This window comes from Microcaecilia unicolor, chromosome 9 (assembly GCF_901765095.1).
Source record: "Microcaecilia unicolor chromosome 9, aMicUni1.1, whole genome shotgun sequence".
NCBI classification, from domain to species: Eukaryota; Metazoa; Chordata; class Amphibia; order Gymnophiona; family Siphonopidae; genus Microcaecilia; species Microcaecilia unicolor.
In genome coordinates, this window is record NC_044039.1 from 3414015 (window position 1) to 3433621 (window position 19607).

Here is a 19607-nt window from a genome sequence, read left to right on the forward strand (position 1 = left end):
CGTCTGCTTTACAATGAACAGATCTCTGTTCCGTTAGTCTTCTGTAAGTTGGAGTCCTGGGTGGGAGGCCTTTGCACTGTTGTTCTGCCTCAGGTTCTGTAAGTTGGAGTCCTGGGTGGGAGGCCTTTGCACTGTTGTTCTGCCTCAGGTTGGCCATATTTGCATTCTTAGCATGCTCAAGGTTGAAGGAGCCTCCATTCTCATAGCCTGCTGTGGGTTCTGTTACTTTTCCATAGGGTGGAGACCTTTGTTCTCTTAGCCTTTTGTAGGTTGGAGATCTTACCACTGTCAGCCTGCTGTGAATTGAAGGGAGCACCACTCTCTTAGTCTGCTGTGGACTGAAGAGATTTCTGTTATTAGTTTTCTATAGTATGGAGACCTTTGTTCTCTCAACCGGCTCTAGCTTAGAGATCTAAGCATTAAGAACATCAGAATAGCCATACTGTGTTAGACTAATGGTCCATCTAGCCCAGCATCCTGCTTCCAACAGTGGCCAGTCCAGGTCACAAGTACCTGGCAGAAACCCATTTAGGTTGAAGGGATCTTCCCTCTCAGTCTGCTGTGGGTTGAAGGGACCTCCATTTTCAAAGTCCGCTGTGTGTTGAAGGTACCTCTGCCTGCTCTAGTTTGGAGATCTTTGCACTGTTAGCTTGCTCCGGGTTGAAGGGACCTTGTTCATTGGTAGTAGCTGGGATTTATGTGAAATTGAGCACCCAGAGATTCCTCCCTGCCTTAGGGATGAGTCATAGGAGTCATTGATTTATGAGCAGGGCTCATAAATCAATGAACCAGCAATTTGTTTTCAGCTATCATTCAGCAACAACAATAGCACCAGACCCCGTATGCGACAAAGAGTCAATCGCATTATGCTGCTGGGCGCTGGCAGGGCAGCACATGACCTTGGGATAATAAAATGTTTGCTTGTACAGATTTTTCAGTACCTCTTGAACACTGCAAATGCATCTAATTACACGTTTTTCTGTTTTTCCACAGAAGGCTATTACAAGAGCTGTTACCAGTAGGAAACTAGTCAAAAGATTCTTGCCAGCAGCTTCTACGTATTATACGTCAAGTGCTAAACCAGGACCTCCCTAGTTTTGGAAGCTCCTGCCTAAGCTTTGTACACGTTCATCAAGAAGGGCAGCAACCATGAATTTTCTCAGGCGGCGTCTGTCAGACAGTAGTTTTGTGGCCAACTTGCCCAATGGCTACATGATGGACCTGCAAGGTTCTGACAGTTCCACTAGCTCTCCGGTTTCTCCGGCAACAGAGAGGAAACAACAACAGAGCTCCTCCTCCTCCTCCTCCTCAGCAACCAGCATCTTCAGTTCCATCTCCAATGTCGTGAAGCAGACCACCCAAGCGGCTGCGGGATTGGTTGAGCAGTCAGGAAGTCCTGCCCCTTCTGTGGTTCACAAGCCTAAGATCCTCCTAGTGATTGACGATGCGCACACAGACTGGTAAGCTGCATTTCATCATGGAGTATGGTTCAGTAGATCCCCGCTAGTTGCTGCTGTATGACAGAAATGGTACACACAACCAGTGTGTTTTTTTCTAGTGAGAAATTTGCTGGTACTCAAATGCCAGGCCACCCTTAAGGGGTGGGGTGATCACTGAGGGACCTACCCCAGAATAGCCAGGCCCCCTGCAACCAGTCACAGAATCTATGACAAGGCAAAATTGATATGTAGAACCTCAGCTCCTACGTTAAAACTTGGGGACCATGGGTCAATTTCAGCAGACAATGGAAAAGGTGCCAGTACTCAGTACCCCCACAAAAAAAGCCCTGCACACAACCATAGGGTTTTCTATCGGGGTAATGTCTCCAAATGGGTCATTTTTTTGTGAATACCATAACAGTAAGGAACTTCACTCCTAAGCCAAGGCATGTGAAATATGATTTCAGTCTCTCAAATTTACTGCTAACGCTCGCTGAAGTACTTGCATTATGCTAAAGAGAGCTTCTTTCTGGAGTTCATGAGATGTTACTTGTATAGGCAATTTTGTGCAGTATTTATTGGGATTTATTAACCGCCTTTTTGAAGAGATTCCACCGGTGGAGAGGCAAACAGTGGTGGTAGCAAAGAGCAGTGGGGATAGAGTTCTGTGCTCCACTAATACGTGGCAGAGGGCGAGGAGCACAATTTCTATACTGAACAAAAAAAATGGAGGGTAAATATCCAGCTGGTGATAGTTACCATGTCAATTTAATTGATGCTTTTACTAAGCCACGATAAAAAAGTGGCCTGTGGTAGTGTGAGCATATGTTTTTGGTTCATGACGGGCCATTTTTTACCGCAGCTGGGAAAAAAAGGCTTTTTTTCGTGGGGGCAGTAAATGGCCATGTGCTAAAATTAAAAAATAGTGCATGGCTATTTGCTGCCTGAGCCCTTACCGCCACCCATTGACCTAGAGGTAAGGGCTCACCAGCGGCGTAGCAAGGGCGGGGTGGTGGGGGCTGTCCACCCCGGGTACACGCTGCTGGAGGGGTGCAGAGAGCAGTCGCGCGGTAGCAGGTGGGGATCCCAAGTTCCGCCAGCTGAAGACTTCCCCCCCGATGATAATGAAAACGCCATTCTCCACGATACCAGCACCTGCGCGTGCTCAGTTTTCAGCGTGTGCCTGCTGCAGACTGCTAAGGTGGAAAGAAGCGTTTTCCCGCCAGCTGAGATTTTTTTTTTGGTGGTGGGTGAAGGGGAGAACACTTGGTGCCCACCCACTTCTTGTCTAGGCCCACCCAAAATCTGTTGTCTGGCTACGCCCCTGTTTTCAAGTTATTTATAAATACTTTCTTCTGTGAACAGTGCAATATCTACTCCATTCCTAGACCGCAGTCCCTCCTCCAGGATTTTCTTCCGTGAACACCGAAGAGAAGCATTAGTTTATCATTGTTCACTTTATCCTCATTATTCTCCACTTAGCTATTCTCAACATCTTTCAGTCTTACAATTCCATCCCTAGCTTTTCTCCTTTCCCCAATATATCTGAAAAAGGTCTTGTTACCTCTCTTTACATCTTTAGCCGTTTCTTCTTCCACCTGTGCTTTTGCTTGCCGTATTTCCTTCTTGGCTTCTTTGAGTTTAATCTGGTAATCTTTTCCGGGATTCTTTTATTGCATTCTTCAGTATTTCTTTTGCCCTTATTTTTTCGGCCACTTGTTTGGAGAACCATTTAGGCTGTTTCTCTTGTTTTTGTTTACTTTCCTTGTATAAAAATCTGTTGTTATATTTATTGCAGCTTTCAGCTTCTACTACTGCGCTTCCACTTCTCCTATGCCTACCCATGCCATCAGCTCCTTTTTCTGGTATTTCCCTATAGTAACGTGTAGTAACATAGTAGATGACGGCAGAAAAAGACCTGCATGATCCATCCAGTCTGCCCAACAAGATAAGCTCATATGTGCTACTTTTTGTGTATACCTTACCTTGATTTGTATCTGCCATTGTCAGGGCACAGACCGTATAAGTCTGCCCAGCACTAGCCCCGCCTCCCAACCACCAGCCCCGCCTCCCCCCACTGGCTCTACTACTACTACTACTACTCAACATTTCCAAAGCGTTACCAGACTCACGCAGCGCTATACTGCCACCCAATCTCGGCTAAGCTTCTGAGGATCCCTTCCTTCTGAACAGGATTCCTTTGTGTTTATTCCACACATGTTTGAATTCCGTTACCGTTTTCATCTCCACCACCTCCCCCGGGAGGGCATTCCAAGTATCCACCACTCTCTCTCTCTGTGAAAAAATACTTCCTGACATTAGTCCTGAGTCTGCCCCCCCTTCAACCTCAATTCATGTCCTCTAGTTCTACTGCCTTCCCATGTCTGGAAAAGGTTCGTTTGCGGATTAATTATGTTTCAAATATTTGAACGTCTGTATCATATCAGCCCTGTTTCTCCTTTCCTCCAGGGTATACGTGTTCAGGTAAAGTCTAGATGAAGACAGAAATATAGCAACTTATAGCCAGCAGCTCTGTAACTGTGTAATCAGTGTGTACATATTAGTACCCCTGAAAAGCCAACGCTGAAACATGTCAGCAAAAAACATTTCAAGAGTTGGCAACCCTGGTCTCACAACTCTGTTAACCTTCAAGAGAAGTGGCTTTCAGAGGATAGCCGAAAATCTGCTTCCCAGATATGTGCAAACCAATCATTGAACATTTTGTCATGTTTTATGATTGTTAAATTGCTCTGAACCTTCCAAAGTGAGAGTAAGGTCCTGTGGATTCCCAGAAAACGTGTGTGATAATCTATTGGACTGTGTTGATCACAAAACTGAGCAAATAGACTCATTGCTCCACACTTGCACCAGGTGGCGCTCAGGCCTCACCTCATTGGGCAGGGAGCGAAGATGAAGAGGATGAGAAATGAATCCTCCTGACCAGAGAGGACATGGAGGGACTCTGAGAGCTGCTTTGTCTGTGCCATGGAGCAGGTCCAGTTAATTTCCACACTGATGTGTGAATCTATGTCATCAGCTCTGGAGTATCTAGTCTCCTATTTAAAGACAATAATTCCAAAAAAGAGGCTTCAGCTTAATTCTGTCTAGATGTGGGTGAATAAGACTTGAACAGTTTAATAAAGAGACCTGCTACGATGGAGCGAACCACCACGCTTCCTTGTGATGATTGTGAGATACGTTACGTATGCCTCGTGTTGACGTCAACATTTTACTGCTTGTTAACTCTTAGAAATATGCAACAGGAAGAGGAATGAGTCACGGTCTGCCATTTGCAGAGGATCATGCTGAAATATAATACATAGGAAGCAGAATGGCACTCTCCAGGTTGTATTTTTAGGGGTTAATTAGCATTTAAGAGCTGCTATAAAATTATGTGGCTGAAGTGATACGTAGATGTCTGTTTGCCGACAAAATGTGGACCATCCGGCAGATTCTATACAGGACACTTAGGGCACATGTGTACTGAAATTAGTTAACAAGGCATTAATTGGCAACAGTTTGGACTTGCAAACACACCTGCCCTAGGGGCACTGTTCTCTAACATCCCTGCCTAAATTACCAAGGGGTGTGGCTGTGGGAGGAGCATGAGTGGTTCGAGTTAGGCACGATGTTATAGAATGCATGCCCAACTGCCGAAAATTGAGTGCCAGGGTGCCATGTCTAGCTTATATGCCACCCGGGGCACTGCGCTCCCCCCTGTGGTACATCACACACCCACAGACATGTCACCCCCCCCCCACCCCCTAGTAGTGCATCATCCCCACCACCCTTCCTCCTAGAAAAAGGGGTGCACGGAGCACTTGCACGGCTGTCGGCTTTGCCGGTCCTCTGCCCCAGAATAGGAAGTAATGTCAGAGGAGGGGTCAGGGGACCGGTGGAACTGACAGCCGCACAACTGCTCCATACACCCTCTTCCTGCCTGCACCCAGGGTGGACTGCCCCACCGCCCTGCCCTTGGTACGCTGCTGCGCCAGCATTTTCACCAGGTGTAACTGCTGGTGCCTAGATGAATGGGACTGGGAGGGTGGAGAGCAGAGGGAAGGAGTAAGAGATGGATGGGACTGGGAGGGGTGGGTGGGGAGCAGAGGGAAGGACCAGGAATTGGATTGGACTGGACTGGGAAAGGAGGTCAGAGGGAAGGAGCAGGAGATGGATGGGACTGGGAGGGGTGGGAAGCAGAGGGAAGGACCAGGAATTGGATTGGACTGGACTGGGAAAGGAGGTCAGAGGGAAGGAGCAAGAGATGGATGGGACTGGGAGGGGTGGGTGGGGAGCAGAGGGAAGGACCAGGAATTGGATTGGACTGGACTGGGAAAGGAGGTCAGAGGGAAGGAGCAGGAGATGGATGGGACTGGGAGGGGTGGGAAGCAGAGGGAAGGACCAGGAATTGGATTGGACTGGACTGGGAAAGGAGGTCAGAGGGAAGGAGCAGGAGATGGATGGGACTGGGAGGGGTGGGAAGCAGAGGGAAGGAGCAAGAGATGGATGGGACTGGGAGGGGTGGGTGGGTGGGTGGGGAGCAGAGGGAAGGAGTAAGAGATGGATGGGACTGGGAGGGGTGGGTGGGGAGCAGAGGGAAGGACCAGGAATTGGATTGGACTAGGAAAGGAGGTGAGCAGAGGGAAGGAGCAAGAGATGGATGGGACTGCGAGGGGTGGGGAGCAGAGGGATGGACCAGGAGATGGATGGGATTTGGAGAGGTCAGGCACAGCAGAGGGAAGGAGCAAGAGATGGATGGGACGGAGGGATGGTGAGCAGAGGGAAGGAACAGAAGATGGATGGGACTGCGAGGGGTGGGGAGCAGAGGGATGGACCAGGAGATGGATGGGATTTGGAGAGGTCAGGCACAGCAGAGGGAAGGAGCAAGAGATGGATGGGACGGAGGGATGGTGAGCAGAGGGAAGGAACAGAAGATGGATGGGACTGGGAGGGGTGGGGAGCAGCGGGAAGGAGCAAGAGATGGATGGGACTGCGAGGGGTGGGGAGCAGAGGGATGGACCAGGAGATGGATGGGATTTGGAGAGGTCAGGCACAGCAGAGGGAAGGAGCAAGAGATGGATGGGATGGAGGGATGGTGAGCAGAGGGAAGGAACAGAAGATGGATGGGACTGCGAGGGGTGGGGAGCAGAGGGATGGACCAGGAGATGGATGGGATTTGGAGAGGTCAGGCACAGCAGAGGGAAGGAGCAAGAGATGGATGGGACAGAGGGATGGTGAGCAGAGGGAAGGAACAGAAGATGGATGGGACTGGGAGGGGTGGGGAGCAGCGGGAAGGAGCAAGAGATGGTTGGGACTGGGAGGGGTGGGGAGCAGAGGGAAGGAGCAAGAGATGGATGGGACTGGGAGGGTGGGGAGCAGAGGGAAGCCTACTGGAAAGAAGACACTGCATAAAACAGAAGACACTGGGATCAAAGCGAATAGAAAAACTAAATGATCAGACAACAAAGGTAAATAAAAGTTTATTTTATTCATAATTTATTAATTGAAATGTGTCAGCTTTTTGAAATGTGCATCTGTGATATTTTGCCTGTAAATTTCATTTCCTTCCTCCATATTAGCATATTCATTTGCATATGTATATATGCAAATGATATGCTAATATGCTCCGCCCATTCTTTGCCCCCCCAAATGAAACAGTCAAACTACGCCTATGCTGGTCAGTCTCCAAGACATTTAAAAGTTGCACCTGAGATGAGCTGGGGATCATCCTTCACCCTAATGCCAAAGAATATATCTAGTACCAAAGAACTTTTGTTTTCTTAGTCCTAAGGTGTGATCTGATAAAATTATCTAGCCTTGTATTTCATTTCATTCCAAATTTAATTTAGCAGGTAAATCAGATTATCTGAGCTGTGCAGCAGTGTGTCGCCTGCGTCGTAAGTCACATTTCTGTCATGTTTCAGTGGTATGTTGTTTATTGAAAAGGTGAACAGCTGAGGGCCAAGAATGACTCCTCTACTCTGATGAGATTAATCATCCGTCTTTCAAGTGTTAGCTGAAGGCGAGGAATAGCAGCAAAGAGAGAATAAAATACCAAAATAAAACAATTGTAAAGATGCCTAAGAATAAGTCTTATGGTAATGTAGCAGGATGCCAAAATGTTCTTTCTATTTTAATAATAAGGAAAGTTCTGGAATCTCTGCTTCCAGTGTGACCTGCAAATGTTGATGCAATGCAAGATGGACTTGTGTGTCCATCATGGATTAGTGGATGTGTCTTCTGAAATTTGGTGGCATAAAAAGCCTTGCTACTCTGGGTCTTGGAGGACGCCGTGAGGAAAATGCCAGCCCTGGCAGCGTGCTGAATTGCTGAGTTGAAGCGGGAAGCTGCCTTTCTGGATGGTAAGGGGGGGGGGGGTTCTCTAGATTGGCTTAGCCTAACCAGAAGAAGCAAGGAAGAATATCCAGTGAAGACATTTTTTGAAGCATTGGACATCTAAGGGCCCTTGAATAATTGTTTGTGAATTTGTTGAGCTACTGGAGCAGTGGTTCTCAAACCTGGTCCTGGAGGCCCCCCAGCCAGTCAGGTTTTCAGGATATCCACAATGAATATTCATTGTGGAAGTAAAACCCAGACTGGCTCAATCTGTCCTCCTTTTTCTGGAACCATATGGTAACCCTACCTGCAATAAGCCATGCACAAGAAAGCAGGACCATGTGTAAAAATTACATTTGTTCAATGATAGTGCCAGCTCTGTATCCACAACAACTACATACATCAGACACCTAGTATATCTGAGTTTAAGGCTGCAAGACTAGGCTTTTAGATTTCAGGATAATGCAGAGGTAGAACCAAAGTCTGCTAACGATGTGATCCTTCAGGTCTCTTTGGAAGCTGAGGAGAATCAGATCATGTTTCTCACCTAACATGCTTCGACTGCTAGTTCAATTCTTGGTTTTAACTCAACTCGATTACTGTAATTCCACCTATGCTGGATGTAAGGAGGGTGTCCTAAAATGGCTGCAAACGGCCCAAAATACATCAGCTAGGCTTGTCCTCAAGGTATCACGTTTTGATAGAGCCACTCCGTTATTATGTAAGCTGTACTGGCTGCCCATTAAAGCTAGGATTATTCTTAAATTGTGTGTTTTTGTCTTTCAAATATTATATGGCATGACACCGGATTACATGCAGCCCTAATAACTAATTCCCCCTGCAGTATAACCTCTGGTTCTAAGGACTACCTTAGACTTCATCTTCCACATTGCAATAGAGTGCGTTATAAGTCGGTTCACTCCACAGACTTTAGATACAAGGGTGCTAAGTGGTGGAACTCACTGGCAACGGCTATCAAGGGTCAGCCTGATTACTTGGCGTTTTGTGAAAGACTGAAAACTCTCCTCTTCGAGAGGTTTCTACCCATTAATGGATTGTACCTGACCATCAATGGTTTATTATTTAGTTCTTATTTGTACTACTCTGCTCTGACTTGATATTTTGTTTCTGATATTGTAAACTTTGCCTGTTGTTTTATATATTGCAAGGTCACGTTGAACTCGAGTATGTTCTGGACAATGTGGGGTATAAATGTCAAAATCAACCAATCAATCCTGTGTCCACAGGGCCAAGTATTTCCATGGGAAGAAGGTGAATGGAGACTACGAGATCCGTGTGGAACAGGTCAGTGCAAAACTTCCACTGCTCTAGAGCATTAAACACTGCAAAGCTGCCACAATGTAAACTGAGGAGTATTTGTATCTCATGAATTATTCAAGACAACAGTCACCTGCCCCCTCTTTTTGTCTTTCAAAATAGCAAATGAAGGTTTGCCTTCAGGAGAATTCACTACACTTTAGTTTTCTGTCTTTTTATTTTTAATTTCAAATAATTTTTAAGTAGAGAGGTGTGGTAGCCGTGTTAGTCCACTCTTAAAGGTTATCAATAGAAATCAAACAAAATAAAACATGGAAAAGAAAATAAGATGATACCTTTTTTATTGGACATAACTTAATACATTTCTTGATTAGCTTTCGAAGGCAGCCCTTCCTCGTCAGATCGGAAAATGAGAAACATAACAAGGACATGATCAGTACAGCAGAATATTGATAAGGAATCAAATAGCCTTGTATATCATATACACAATTCTAGCAATAAGGCTGCAATATAAAAGCGACTACTGTCATATTTAGAGGAACCAAAAATGGGAATATCAAGAAAAGATGAACCAGTGAGAAAAAGATACAAAACCCAGACAGAGTTTCAAGTAGACCGGGGAGGGAAGTGTTATCTCAGTCCATTAAGTTCCCAGTGCTCAAGCTGTTTATATATTGCAAAGAGGGAAAGAGAGTGTTATATATTAAATGTAGTCAGGATTAAACCATCCAAACAAATTAAGTCAAGAAGGTGGAGAAGACCGAAAAGGGGGTGACCAAAAGTGAGTATACCTCCAAGGTTGACACTTTTGTTGTCACATTAGCCTTTCCAATCCAGCTACCCACCAAACGTTATCCAACCAAATGTGTTGGGAGGGTAAGATAGAGCTTTTCCATGTTTCTGCAATACAGACCTTAGCGACTAGCAGTAATTGTCTAATCAAGTCTAAATGAACAAAAGAGTCTAAATGCTGAGGAAGCATGCTGAGAAGAATAAAGGCTGGATCTAAGGGAATAGCTGTCTGGACTAAATTGGAGATGTATGTAATTATCATTTTCCATAAACATTGAATGTGTGGACATGTCCACCACAGAAGTACATAAGTGCATAAGTGTTGCCATACTGGGACAGACCGAAGGTCCATCAAACCCAGTATCCTGTTTCCAATCCAGGTCACAAGTACCCCACAAGATCCCAAAACAGTACAATACATTTTATACTGCTTATCCTAGAAATAAGCAATGGATTTTCCCCATTTGAATTATGGATTATGGACTATTTTAAGAAGCGTTCCAAACCTTTTTTAAACCCCACTAAGCTAACTGCTTTTACCACATTCTTTGGCAACGCATTCCAGAGTTTAATTACATGTTGAGTGAAAAAATATTTTCTCTGATTCGTTTGAAATTTACTACTTTGTAGCTTCATTGTGTGCCCCCTAGTCCTAGTATTTTTGGAAAGAGTAAACAAGTGATTCGCAATTACCCATTCGACTCCTTTTCTAATTCCACTATATCTATTTTGAGATGCGATGACCAGAATTGCACACAATATTTGAGATGCGATCACACCATGGAGCGATACAAAGGCATTATAATGTCCTCATTTTTGTTTTCCATTCCTTTCCTAATAATACCTAACATTCTATTTGCTTTCTTAGCTGCTGCCGCACACTGAGCAGAGGGTTTCAACATATCAATGATACACCTAGATCCCTTTCCTGGTCAATGACTCCTAATATGGAACCTTGCATCACGTAGCTATAGTTCGGGTTCCTCTTTCCCACATGCATCACTTTGCACTTTCTCAAATTAAACGTCTTCTGCCATTTAGACGCCCAGTCTCGTAAGATTCTCTTGAAATGTTCACAATCTTCTTGCGATTTAACCACTTTGAATAACTTTGTGTCATCAGCAAATTTAATGACCTCACTAGTTACTCCCATCTCTAGATCATTTATAAATATGTTAAAAAAAAAAAAAACAGCAGTCCCAGCATAGACCCCTAAGAAATCCCACTATCTACCCTTCTCCATTGAGAATACTGACCATATCTCCTTAAGTAGTACATCCGCTCCAACATAAAGGAAAGAATAGCTCCTGCCGTTTATGCAGTCCTGGTGTTAGATAGGTGGAGTACAGTAACCTCAGTTGTGTATTAACTAATGTTGAAAGACATGGACGAGTGGAAGCAGTAGGACCAAATCACAGGCCAAAAATGTTCAGCGGATTGTGGTCCTATTAGCTCCTCCCAGAGAACCATGTAACGGAAGTGATATGGCAGAAGTGACGAGAATAAACTTTTAAGGAAGCATGAGATGAAACTTTTGATGGAGAGACACTGAAAGAGGATTTCTTCAAAAAAATCTAACGGATGCTCCAGGCTCACAGCAGTCAAAATTTGGTGCCGAATTTGGAAATATTGGAAAAGAGAGATCTTTATTATAAATGTATGAAAAATATCAGATATAGTTCGCAGATGACCATTGAGAAGCAGTTGAGCCAGGGGCAAGTTAGCTAAGCCTATAGGTAAGTCTAGTGTTCTAATATGAGAATTAGCTAGAAGAGGCATGAGTGGGTGAAATTTGGAAGATACAGTTTTCAGTGAACAAATTTCCTCCTACTAAGGAGAACTGAAGGTATAAAGAGGTGAGTACGCAATGCAGAGGACCAATTGTGTGTATTAGAAAACAACCAGTGGCGTAGCTATGTGGGGCCAGGGGGGCCCGGGCCCCAGTAGATTTGGCCCTGGACCCCCTGCCAAAGACCCTTTCAACCACCCTTCTGCTGCCAACTCTCCCCTGCCGTCGCCGTTGGCTACCTTTGCTGGCGGGGGACCCCAATCTCTGCCAGCCGAGGAGGTCCTCTTCTTCCCATGAAGGCTTTGTTCTGTTTCTGACGTCCTGCAGGAAACAGAACGAAGCCTTCGCAGAAAGAAGAGGACCTCCTCGGCTGGCAGAGATTGGGGTCCCCCGCCAGCAAAGGTAGCCCACGGCGGGGGAGGGTTGGCGGCAGGAGGGGGGTCGAAAGGATCGTAGGCAGGGGTCAAAGTTGGCGGTGGCGGGGTGGGGGGGTTCGATAATTGCTGGGGGGTCAGCGGCGCTGGGGGGGGGGGCTAAAACGTGCCCCCTCACCTCGGGCTTTGGACCCCCCTCCCACCGAAGTCTGGCTACGCCCCTGAAAACAACATAAGCTAGAAGAGTATAGGGGGAAGTGAAAGAGGGATGCATTGAAGTGTCGCTTTTACTTCCCAGTTTCACTCAGCAGCAGGTGGCTCCTGGCTTTTTGCTGGGCTCAGTCAGTGGTACTTATGCCACTGGATCACATAGAAGCAAACCTTTCCTGACAGCCCTTCCACCTTATTATTTACAAAAAGTTGAAAAGAACAAGCCTCGAGATTGATGCTTGCAGTTTGCCACTGGTAATGCCCTTTATTCTCAGAATAACCTCCATTTACCATAATTCTTTGTCACCTCTCACTCAACCAGTTTCTAAGCCAGTCAGATTAGGACCCATAATGAGGGCACTCAGTTTGTGTAGAAGAAGTCACCTGTGAAAAGTTTTGTTGGTGATGGTGGATAAGGCACAAGGGAGGAAGGGAGAGAGATTGAAGGCCGTCATCCCATCTGCTCCTGAAAGATGGGGATTCTCCCATAAGGCAATTGGAAGATGGTTGGAATTAATGAACTTAATTAGCTATCATTCATTTATCCCAGCAAGCAGCATCTCCCTGAAACCAATGAAACACAAATGCATCCTGCCCCGGGTTATATCAGTCAGTCTCTCACTCTCGCAGGACGTCAATGAGTAGGAAGAGTTAAACTGAGATTTTGGTTTTGCTGCCTTGTTCTCATGCAAAGATTGATAAACAGACTGGAAAGGTTAAGAACGGGGCTGGTTCTGATTAAACTCTTCAGATTACCAGGCGATTGTTATCTGCGAGCCGCCACTTAGACTCACTTATTCTTAATTTTCCTTGGGAATGTGAAGCTTGGCTCAGAACCAGGAGCTAAGAAAGAAAAGCCAATTGCTTTATTGACTGAACTAATCACCCAGGCCCCCAACTACACCAGCTCTGAGAGAGGAATCCAGTTCAGAAGGCTCAAGGCCACCTCCGCATGCAGCAGGAAAGCCCGGCCTTCAGCACTGGCTGTCTGGGGCACAGGTCCCAAGGGGCAGTGTCAAGTATGCAAAGTATATTTAAGGCTGTGCCACCAACATCTTGCCACTGAAGAGATCTCTACCAGCTCTGCTCCTCTGTGTGTCCAAAATCAATCAACAAACATTTCTAGAAATCTCCTTCAATGCATGGCTAGCTACAGTTGCTGTGGGATGTATTAACATGTATACCTTAGAGGAACATGTATACCTTGGAGGAAAGGAGAAACAGGAGTGACATGATACAGACGTTCAAATATTTGAAAGGTATTAATCCGCAAACAAACCTTTTCCGGAGACGGGAAGGTGGTAGAACTACCCATCTTCAAATCCTTGCTCAAAGCCCACCTCTTCAATGTTGCCTTCGGCACCTAACCTTTATACCTTTTAGGAAATCTAGACTGCCCCTATTTGACTGACTGTACATTTGTCCTTTAGATTGTAAGCTCCTTGAGCAGGGACTGTCCTTCTATGTTAAACTGTACAGCGCTGCATAACCCTAGTAGCGCTTTAGAAATTTTAAGTAGTAGTAGTAGTAGCACATGAATTGAGGTTGAAAGGGGACAGACTCAGGAGTAATGTCAGGAAGTATTTTTTCATGGAGAGGGTGGTGGATATGTGGAATGCCCTCCCGCAGGAGGTGGTGGAGATGAAAACGGTAATGGAATTCAAAAATGCATGGGATAAACACAAAGGAATCCTGTTTAGAAGGAATGGTTCCGTGGAATCTTAGTGGAGATTAGGTGGTGACGCCGGTAATTGGGAAACAAAATGGGAGCTGGGCAGACTTCTACGGTCTACACCCTGATCGTGACTGAATAGATAGGAATGGGCTGGAGTGTAAATTTTAAGGGGCTTCGACATTAGCTTCAGAACTTAGTACAAGAACAATGCTGGGCAGACTTCTACAGTCTACGCCCTGAGAATGGCAAGGACAAATCAAACTCGGGTATAAAGTATCACATACTATGTAAAATGAGTTTATCTTGTTGGGCAGACTGGATGGACCGTACAGGTCTTTATCTGCCGTCATTTACTTTGTTACTATGTTACTATTGATAAGGTTCTGGTTTTACACTCTTCATATCTTCCCGGGTTCTAGTGTCCCGGCCACCGATATTTCCTGGTACTTAACTGTGCAGTAATGCTGGGCCAGTCCACGGGCAGAGTGTAGGGGGGGGGGAGGGTTGTCAATTATGCAGACACCGGCCGTGTTCAGAGCCGGAACCTGCATAGCTGAGCAGGAAGAGAGAACCACACAAATGGCCCTTGTGCCCAATTAACAATGCCAGTGCCAACACTGATTATCACCTGGCATCCACATAACCTCCAGGTTGGCGGCTGACCCTGGATATTCAATGCCAATGCCCGGACATTTAGATTCAGCCCGCAGTGGTCAGCATCTTTAAAACTGCCGATCTCTGAGAGTTGAATATTGGCCATTAAGATTTTGACTGTTTTGGGGCAGGGGCGTATCCAGACCACCAATTTTGGGTGGACCTGAGCCCAAAATGGATGGGCATGGAATTCAGCCCCTCCTGCCCCCCACCCTCTGCTCTGCTCTCTGCTCTCCACATTCTGCCTCTCCCCCTACCCTCAAACACAAAATATTAAATACCTGAGCTGGAGGGGATCCCCAAACTACACCAGCTGAAGATTTCCTCCTCCTCAGACAGCGAGTGCTCTTCCAAACAGCAGCTGGCAGCACTCGACTTGAGCTGACACTGCTGATAGTAGTCCGTACGTGCTCAGTGCTTCCGCCTGGTGAAAACTGAGCATGTGCAGAGTGTGTGGTGCCAGCTCCCGTTTGGAAGAGCAATGGCTGCCTGAGGAGGAGGAAATCGTTAGGTGATAGGGTTTGGGGATTCCCACCAGCCACAGCAAGAGTGCCACAATTTTGGGTAGGCCTGAGTACAATTTGGGTAGGTACTTCAAATAAACCTTCTTATTAATGTACATCTTCCTGTCTTTGGCTTCCTTGGTCGCTCTCCCACTTTTTTTGTTGTACAATTTGGGTAGGCCACAGCCCACCCAGGCCCACCTGTAGCTACGCCACTGGGGTTTGATTGCCCACAGTCTTTCCACCGCATTATTTTAACATTTCTTTTCCTAGCCGTCATGAACAGAACAGTAAATTGGCAAATAATGTGAAACTGTAGAGAAAGACTGCAAGGCCACCGAGGAGGCCTCCGTTCCCTTCCTAGCTATCCTCTTGGGTCCTGAGATTGCAGTAATAATCTGCAAACACTCATACTGAAGGTCAGTGGAGCTGCAGTGGTTTATCCTGAGAAAACACACCAGTACCATGGAACCAGCGGAGAATCATGGTGTTCTGACAACCAGCCTTGCAGTCTCCATGTCCTGTTAATGCAAATATACACTATCACAACACAGAGAGGGTCCAAAGTACAGAACAAAGTCCGAAATACAGCAGAAAGCACCAGGAGCCTTCAAAAATGGGACATGGTTCTTTTTGCTTAGAAGCAAATTGCCAATGTGAACCCGACACGGGCCGTGTTTCAGCACACAGCGCCTGCATCAGGAGTCGAGTATGATCTAGTATGAAATGAATACTGTATGCATCAAACAAACACCTTCTTCGTGAAAATGAAGCTGACAAATTCCATCCACTTTGAAAAGTGGTTATTTAGCACTTTGAGAGCAAAAAACGCCCCTTTGTAGTTTTAATCGAGGAACAAAGTGGATGGAATTTGTCTGCCTCATTTTCGAAGGCTCCTGGTGCATTCTGCTGTATTTTGGACAATGCAAACGTACATAACAGCTGCTATACTAGGAAGGCCGAGGCGTGGCCAATTCAGGTCACAGGTACCTGGCAGAAACCCAATTAGTAGCACCATTCCATGCTACCAATCACATCCTCCAGCAACGAGTTCCAGACCATAACTATTCTTTGAGTGAAAAAATATTTCCTCCTATTTGTTTTAAAAGCATTTCCATGTAATTTCATTGAGTATCCCCTGGTCTTTGTTCTTTTCGAAAGAGTGAAAAATCGATTTGCTTCTATTCATTCTACACGACTCAGGATTTTATAGACCTGAATGATATCCCCCCTCAGGCATCTCTTTTCCAAGCTGAAGAGCCCTAACCTCTTTAGCCTTTCCTCATATGGGACGAGTTCCATCCCCTCTATCATTTTGGTCGCTCTTCTTTGAACCTTTTCTAATTCCGCTATATCTTTTTTGAGATTCGGTGACCAGAATTGAAGTTTATTAGGGGTTTATACCCCACCCATCAAATAATGTCTGAGCGGCTTACAATATTAAAAAGAACAAAAGAAAATAGAAGTGCAGAGATAACTGATGGAAAGTGATTAGAAAGGTTTTCAGGTCAGCCTTGAATTTCTGTAAGGATGGCGATAAACACAAGTGAACTGGCAATTTATCCCAGAGCTCAGGGCCTTGAAATGAGAAGATAGATTCTCTCGTAGTATTGTATCTGATTTCGTGGTAAGATGGGATTGCGAGTTGGGTTTTTTGGGCACAACTGAGTGTATGGGATGGACAGTAAGGAGTAAGAAGACGAGACTGTTACGCTGGTTCACCACAGTTGTGAATTTTATAGACAAAGAGGAGCAATCGTAAGGTATACGATGAGTCAGTGGAAGCCAATGTGCTGCTTTGAGCAAGGGGGTAACATGATTACATTTTTTGTGACCAGCGATTAGTTTGATGGCAGTGTTTTGAACCAATTGTAGACATCAAAGAACCTTAACTCAAAGTCCATTGTAGAGGGCATTGCAGTAGTCAAAGTTGACTGATGACTAGGGAATGTATGAGAATATAGATTGCATGAGGATGTAAGAGCGTCTTAATAGACTGGATAGTACAGAATTTAAAAAAAGAGCATTGGACCATAGCAGAGACTTCTAGGAGAAATGAAAGTGCTGAATCAATGACAACTATTGATGATAGAGTCTACCAAGGAGGATAGTGTGGTCAATGAGATTGAGCACAATATTCAAGGTGAGGTTGTACCATTGAATGATAGAGGCATTATAATATTCTTGGTCCTCATAATTCTTCGCATCCTGTTTGCTATTTTGGCTGCCAACGCACACTGGGCAGAAGATTTCAGCATATTGTCTACAATGACACTTCGATCTTTTTCTTGAGTGTTGACTCCTAAGGTGGACCCCAGCATCAGGTAACTATGATTTGGGTTATTCTTCCCTATTTGCATCACTTTGCATTTGTCCACATTAAATTTCATCTGCCATTTGGATGGCAAGTCTTCCAGTTTCCTAAGGTCTTCCTGCAATTTTTCACAATCCACATTCATTTTGACAACTTGCTTTCAGTCATCTGCAAATGTAATCATCTCACTTGGCATTCCGATTTTCAGATCATTGATAAATGTGTTAAATAGCACTAGTCTCAGTACAGATCCCTGTGGCACTCTGCTATTCACCCTCCTCCATTGAGAAAAATAGCCATTTAACCCTGTCCTGTCAGAAGGACATTGCCTCCTATCCCATGACTTTAATTTTCTTAGGAGTCTCTCAAGAGGAAGTTTGTTAAAAGCTTTCTGAAAATCTAGATACACTACATCAACCGGCTCACCTTTATCCACATGTTTATTCAGGACTTCAAAGAAATGAAGCAAATTGGTGAGGCAAGACCTCCCTTGGCTGAAGCCATGCTGACTCTATCCCATTAAACCATGATTCCCGTAATTTTATTCTTTATAATAGTTTCCACTATTTTGCCCGGTACTGAAGTCAGGCTTACCAGTCTGTAATTTTCTAGATCTCCCCTGGAAACCTTTTTAAAAATCTGCTTTATATTGGTCACCCTCCAATCTTCAGGTACTACGGACAATTTTAAGGACAGGTTACAGATCACTAACAGCATCAATTTTGTGCTTGACTTATTTCAGTCCCAAAAAGTAGAGAGATTCCATTTTGATTATGCCAGGAATAAGCAATTAATTTCCCCATCCATTTCATTATACTTTTGCTAAGTTTCTTTTATGCATTTCTGCTTTGTGAATTTTTGAAGACCTTCACAATTTTAAGCATGTTTAGTTCATCTCTTGAACTTTTCTCCCTGCATTTACATAGTAACATAGTAGATGACGGCAGAAAAAGACCTGCATGGTCCATCCAGTCTGCCCAACAAGACAACTCATGTGTGCTACTTTTTGTGTATACCCTACTTTGATTTGTACCTATGCTCTTCAGGGCACAGACCGTATAAGTCTGCCCAGCACTATCCCCGCCTCCCAACCACCAGCCCCGCCTCCCAACCACAGGCTCTGGCACAGACCGTATAAGTCTGCCCAGCACTATCCTCACCTCCCAACCACCAGCCCCGCCTCCCAACCACTGGCTCTGGCACAGACCGTATAAGTTTGCCCAGCACTATCTCCGCCTCCCACCACCGGCTCTGGCACAGACCGTATATGTCTGCCCAGCACTATCCCCGCCTCCCAACCACCGGCTCTGGCACAGACCGTATATGTCTGCCCAGCACTATCCCCGCCTCCCACCACTGGCTCTGGCACAGACTGTATAAGTCTGCCCAGCACTATCCCTGCCTCCCAACCTCCAGTCCCACCTCCCACCACTGGCTCTGGCACAGACCGTATAAGTCTGCCCCGCACTATCCCCACCTCCCAACTTCCACTTTGTCTCATTTTCCCCAAATTCAGCTACAATTCCTCTAAGTAGTAATGTTAAGGTCCTCTCCCAGTACAGGTAGAAGGTATCCCTCACTTTCACGAAAAGCCACGATCTCTGTGATCATTGCCTGGGACTAGATACCACTAGATGTAATGGCCACTGTTGCATTGATCCATGAGTTCTCACCAGAAGAGCCTCTGTCTGTGCCCACCTGATGAAAGATACTTTAAGTACATGGAATGAATACCAAATGCCTGAAGACCCAATACTCATATAAGCCTGGCCACTTGCAGAAACATGAGCGCATGACAATCACAACAGTTAAGTGACTGAGACTGACAGAATAAGCCCTTCATTGTTACATGGACCTAATGGTGTCTCCCATCACCACAGATGAACAATGCTGGGTTACTTTGTGAAGACACTGGGAGTAACTGAGACTCTCATCGCCTTTTATGCATGTCTGCACAAATAGAAAGGTTTAAACAGAATATACCCCAGGAGATGGGCAAAATCCCTCATATTGACATCATCTTCACATGAGGATCTGAGAGGCAGCCCATGCTCATGGGCTTGAGACACTGGATGCTGGAGTTACATTAGCTGTGGTATACTTCCTGCCTGGGAACACATGAATGTGGTCGATTTCCCTCTGTCCCCAGGGCAGCTACACTGGCAGGACTGCCCTGTCTTTCAGGCAAATAAATTATATTTTCTCTTTCCCTTTATTTTGGGCCCCCTTGGCAAAACAGAGTA

At 45.4% G+C, this 19607-nt stretch overlaps 1 protein-coding gene across 2 annotated transcripts in view; it reads left to right on the forward strand.

The window, feature by feature from the left end:
* Nucleotides 1-1149: 1149 nt before the first annotated feature.
* Nucleotides 1150-19607, forward strand: part of SYN3 (synapsin III) — a 198976-nt gene continuing 180518 nt past the window's right edge. For both annotated transcript variants that reach the window (XM_030215174.1, XM_030215175.1), the window contains exons 1-2: nucleotides 1150-1460; nucleotides 9023-9080. In XM_030215174.1, the coding sequence (XP_030071034.1) occupies nucleotides 1150-1460; nucleotides 9023-9080 (369 nt within the window). The remainder of the gene's footprint in view (nucleotides 1461-9022; nucleotides 9081-19607) is intronic.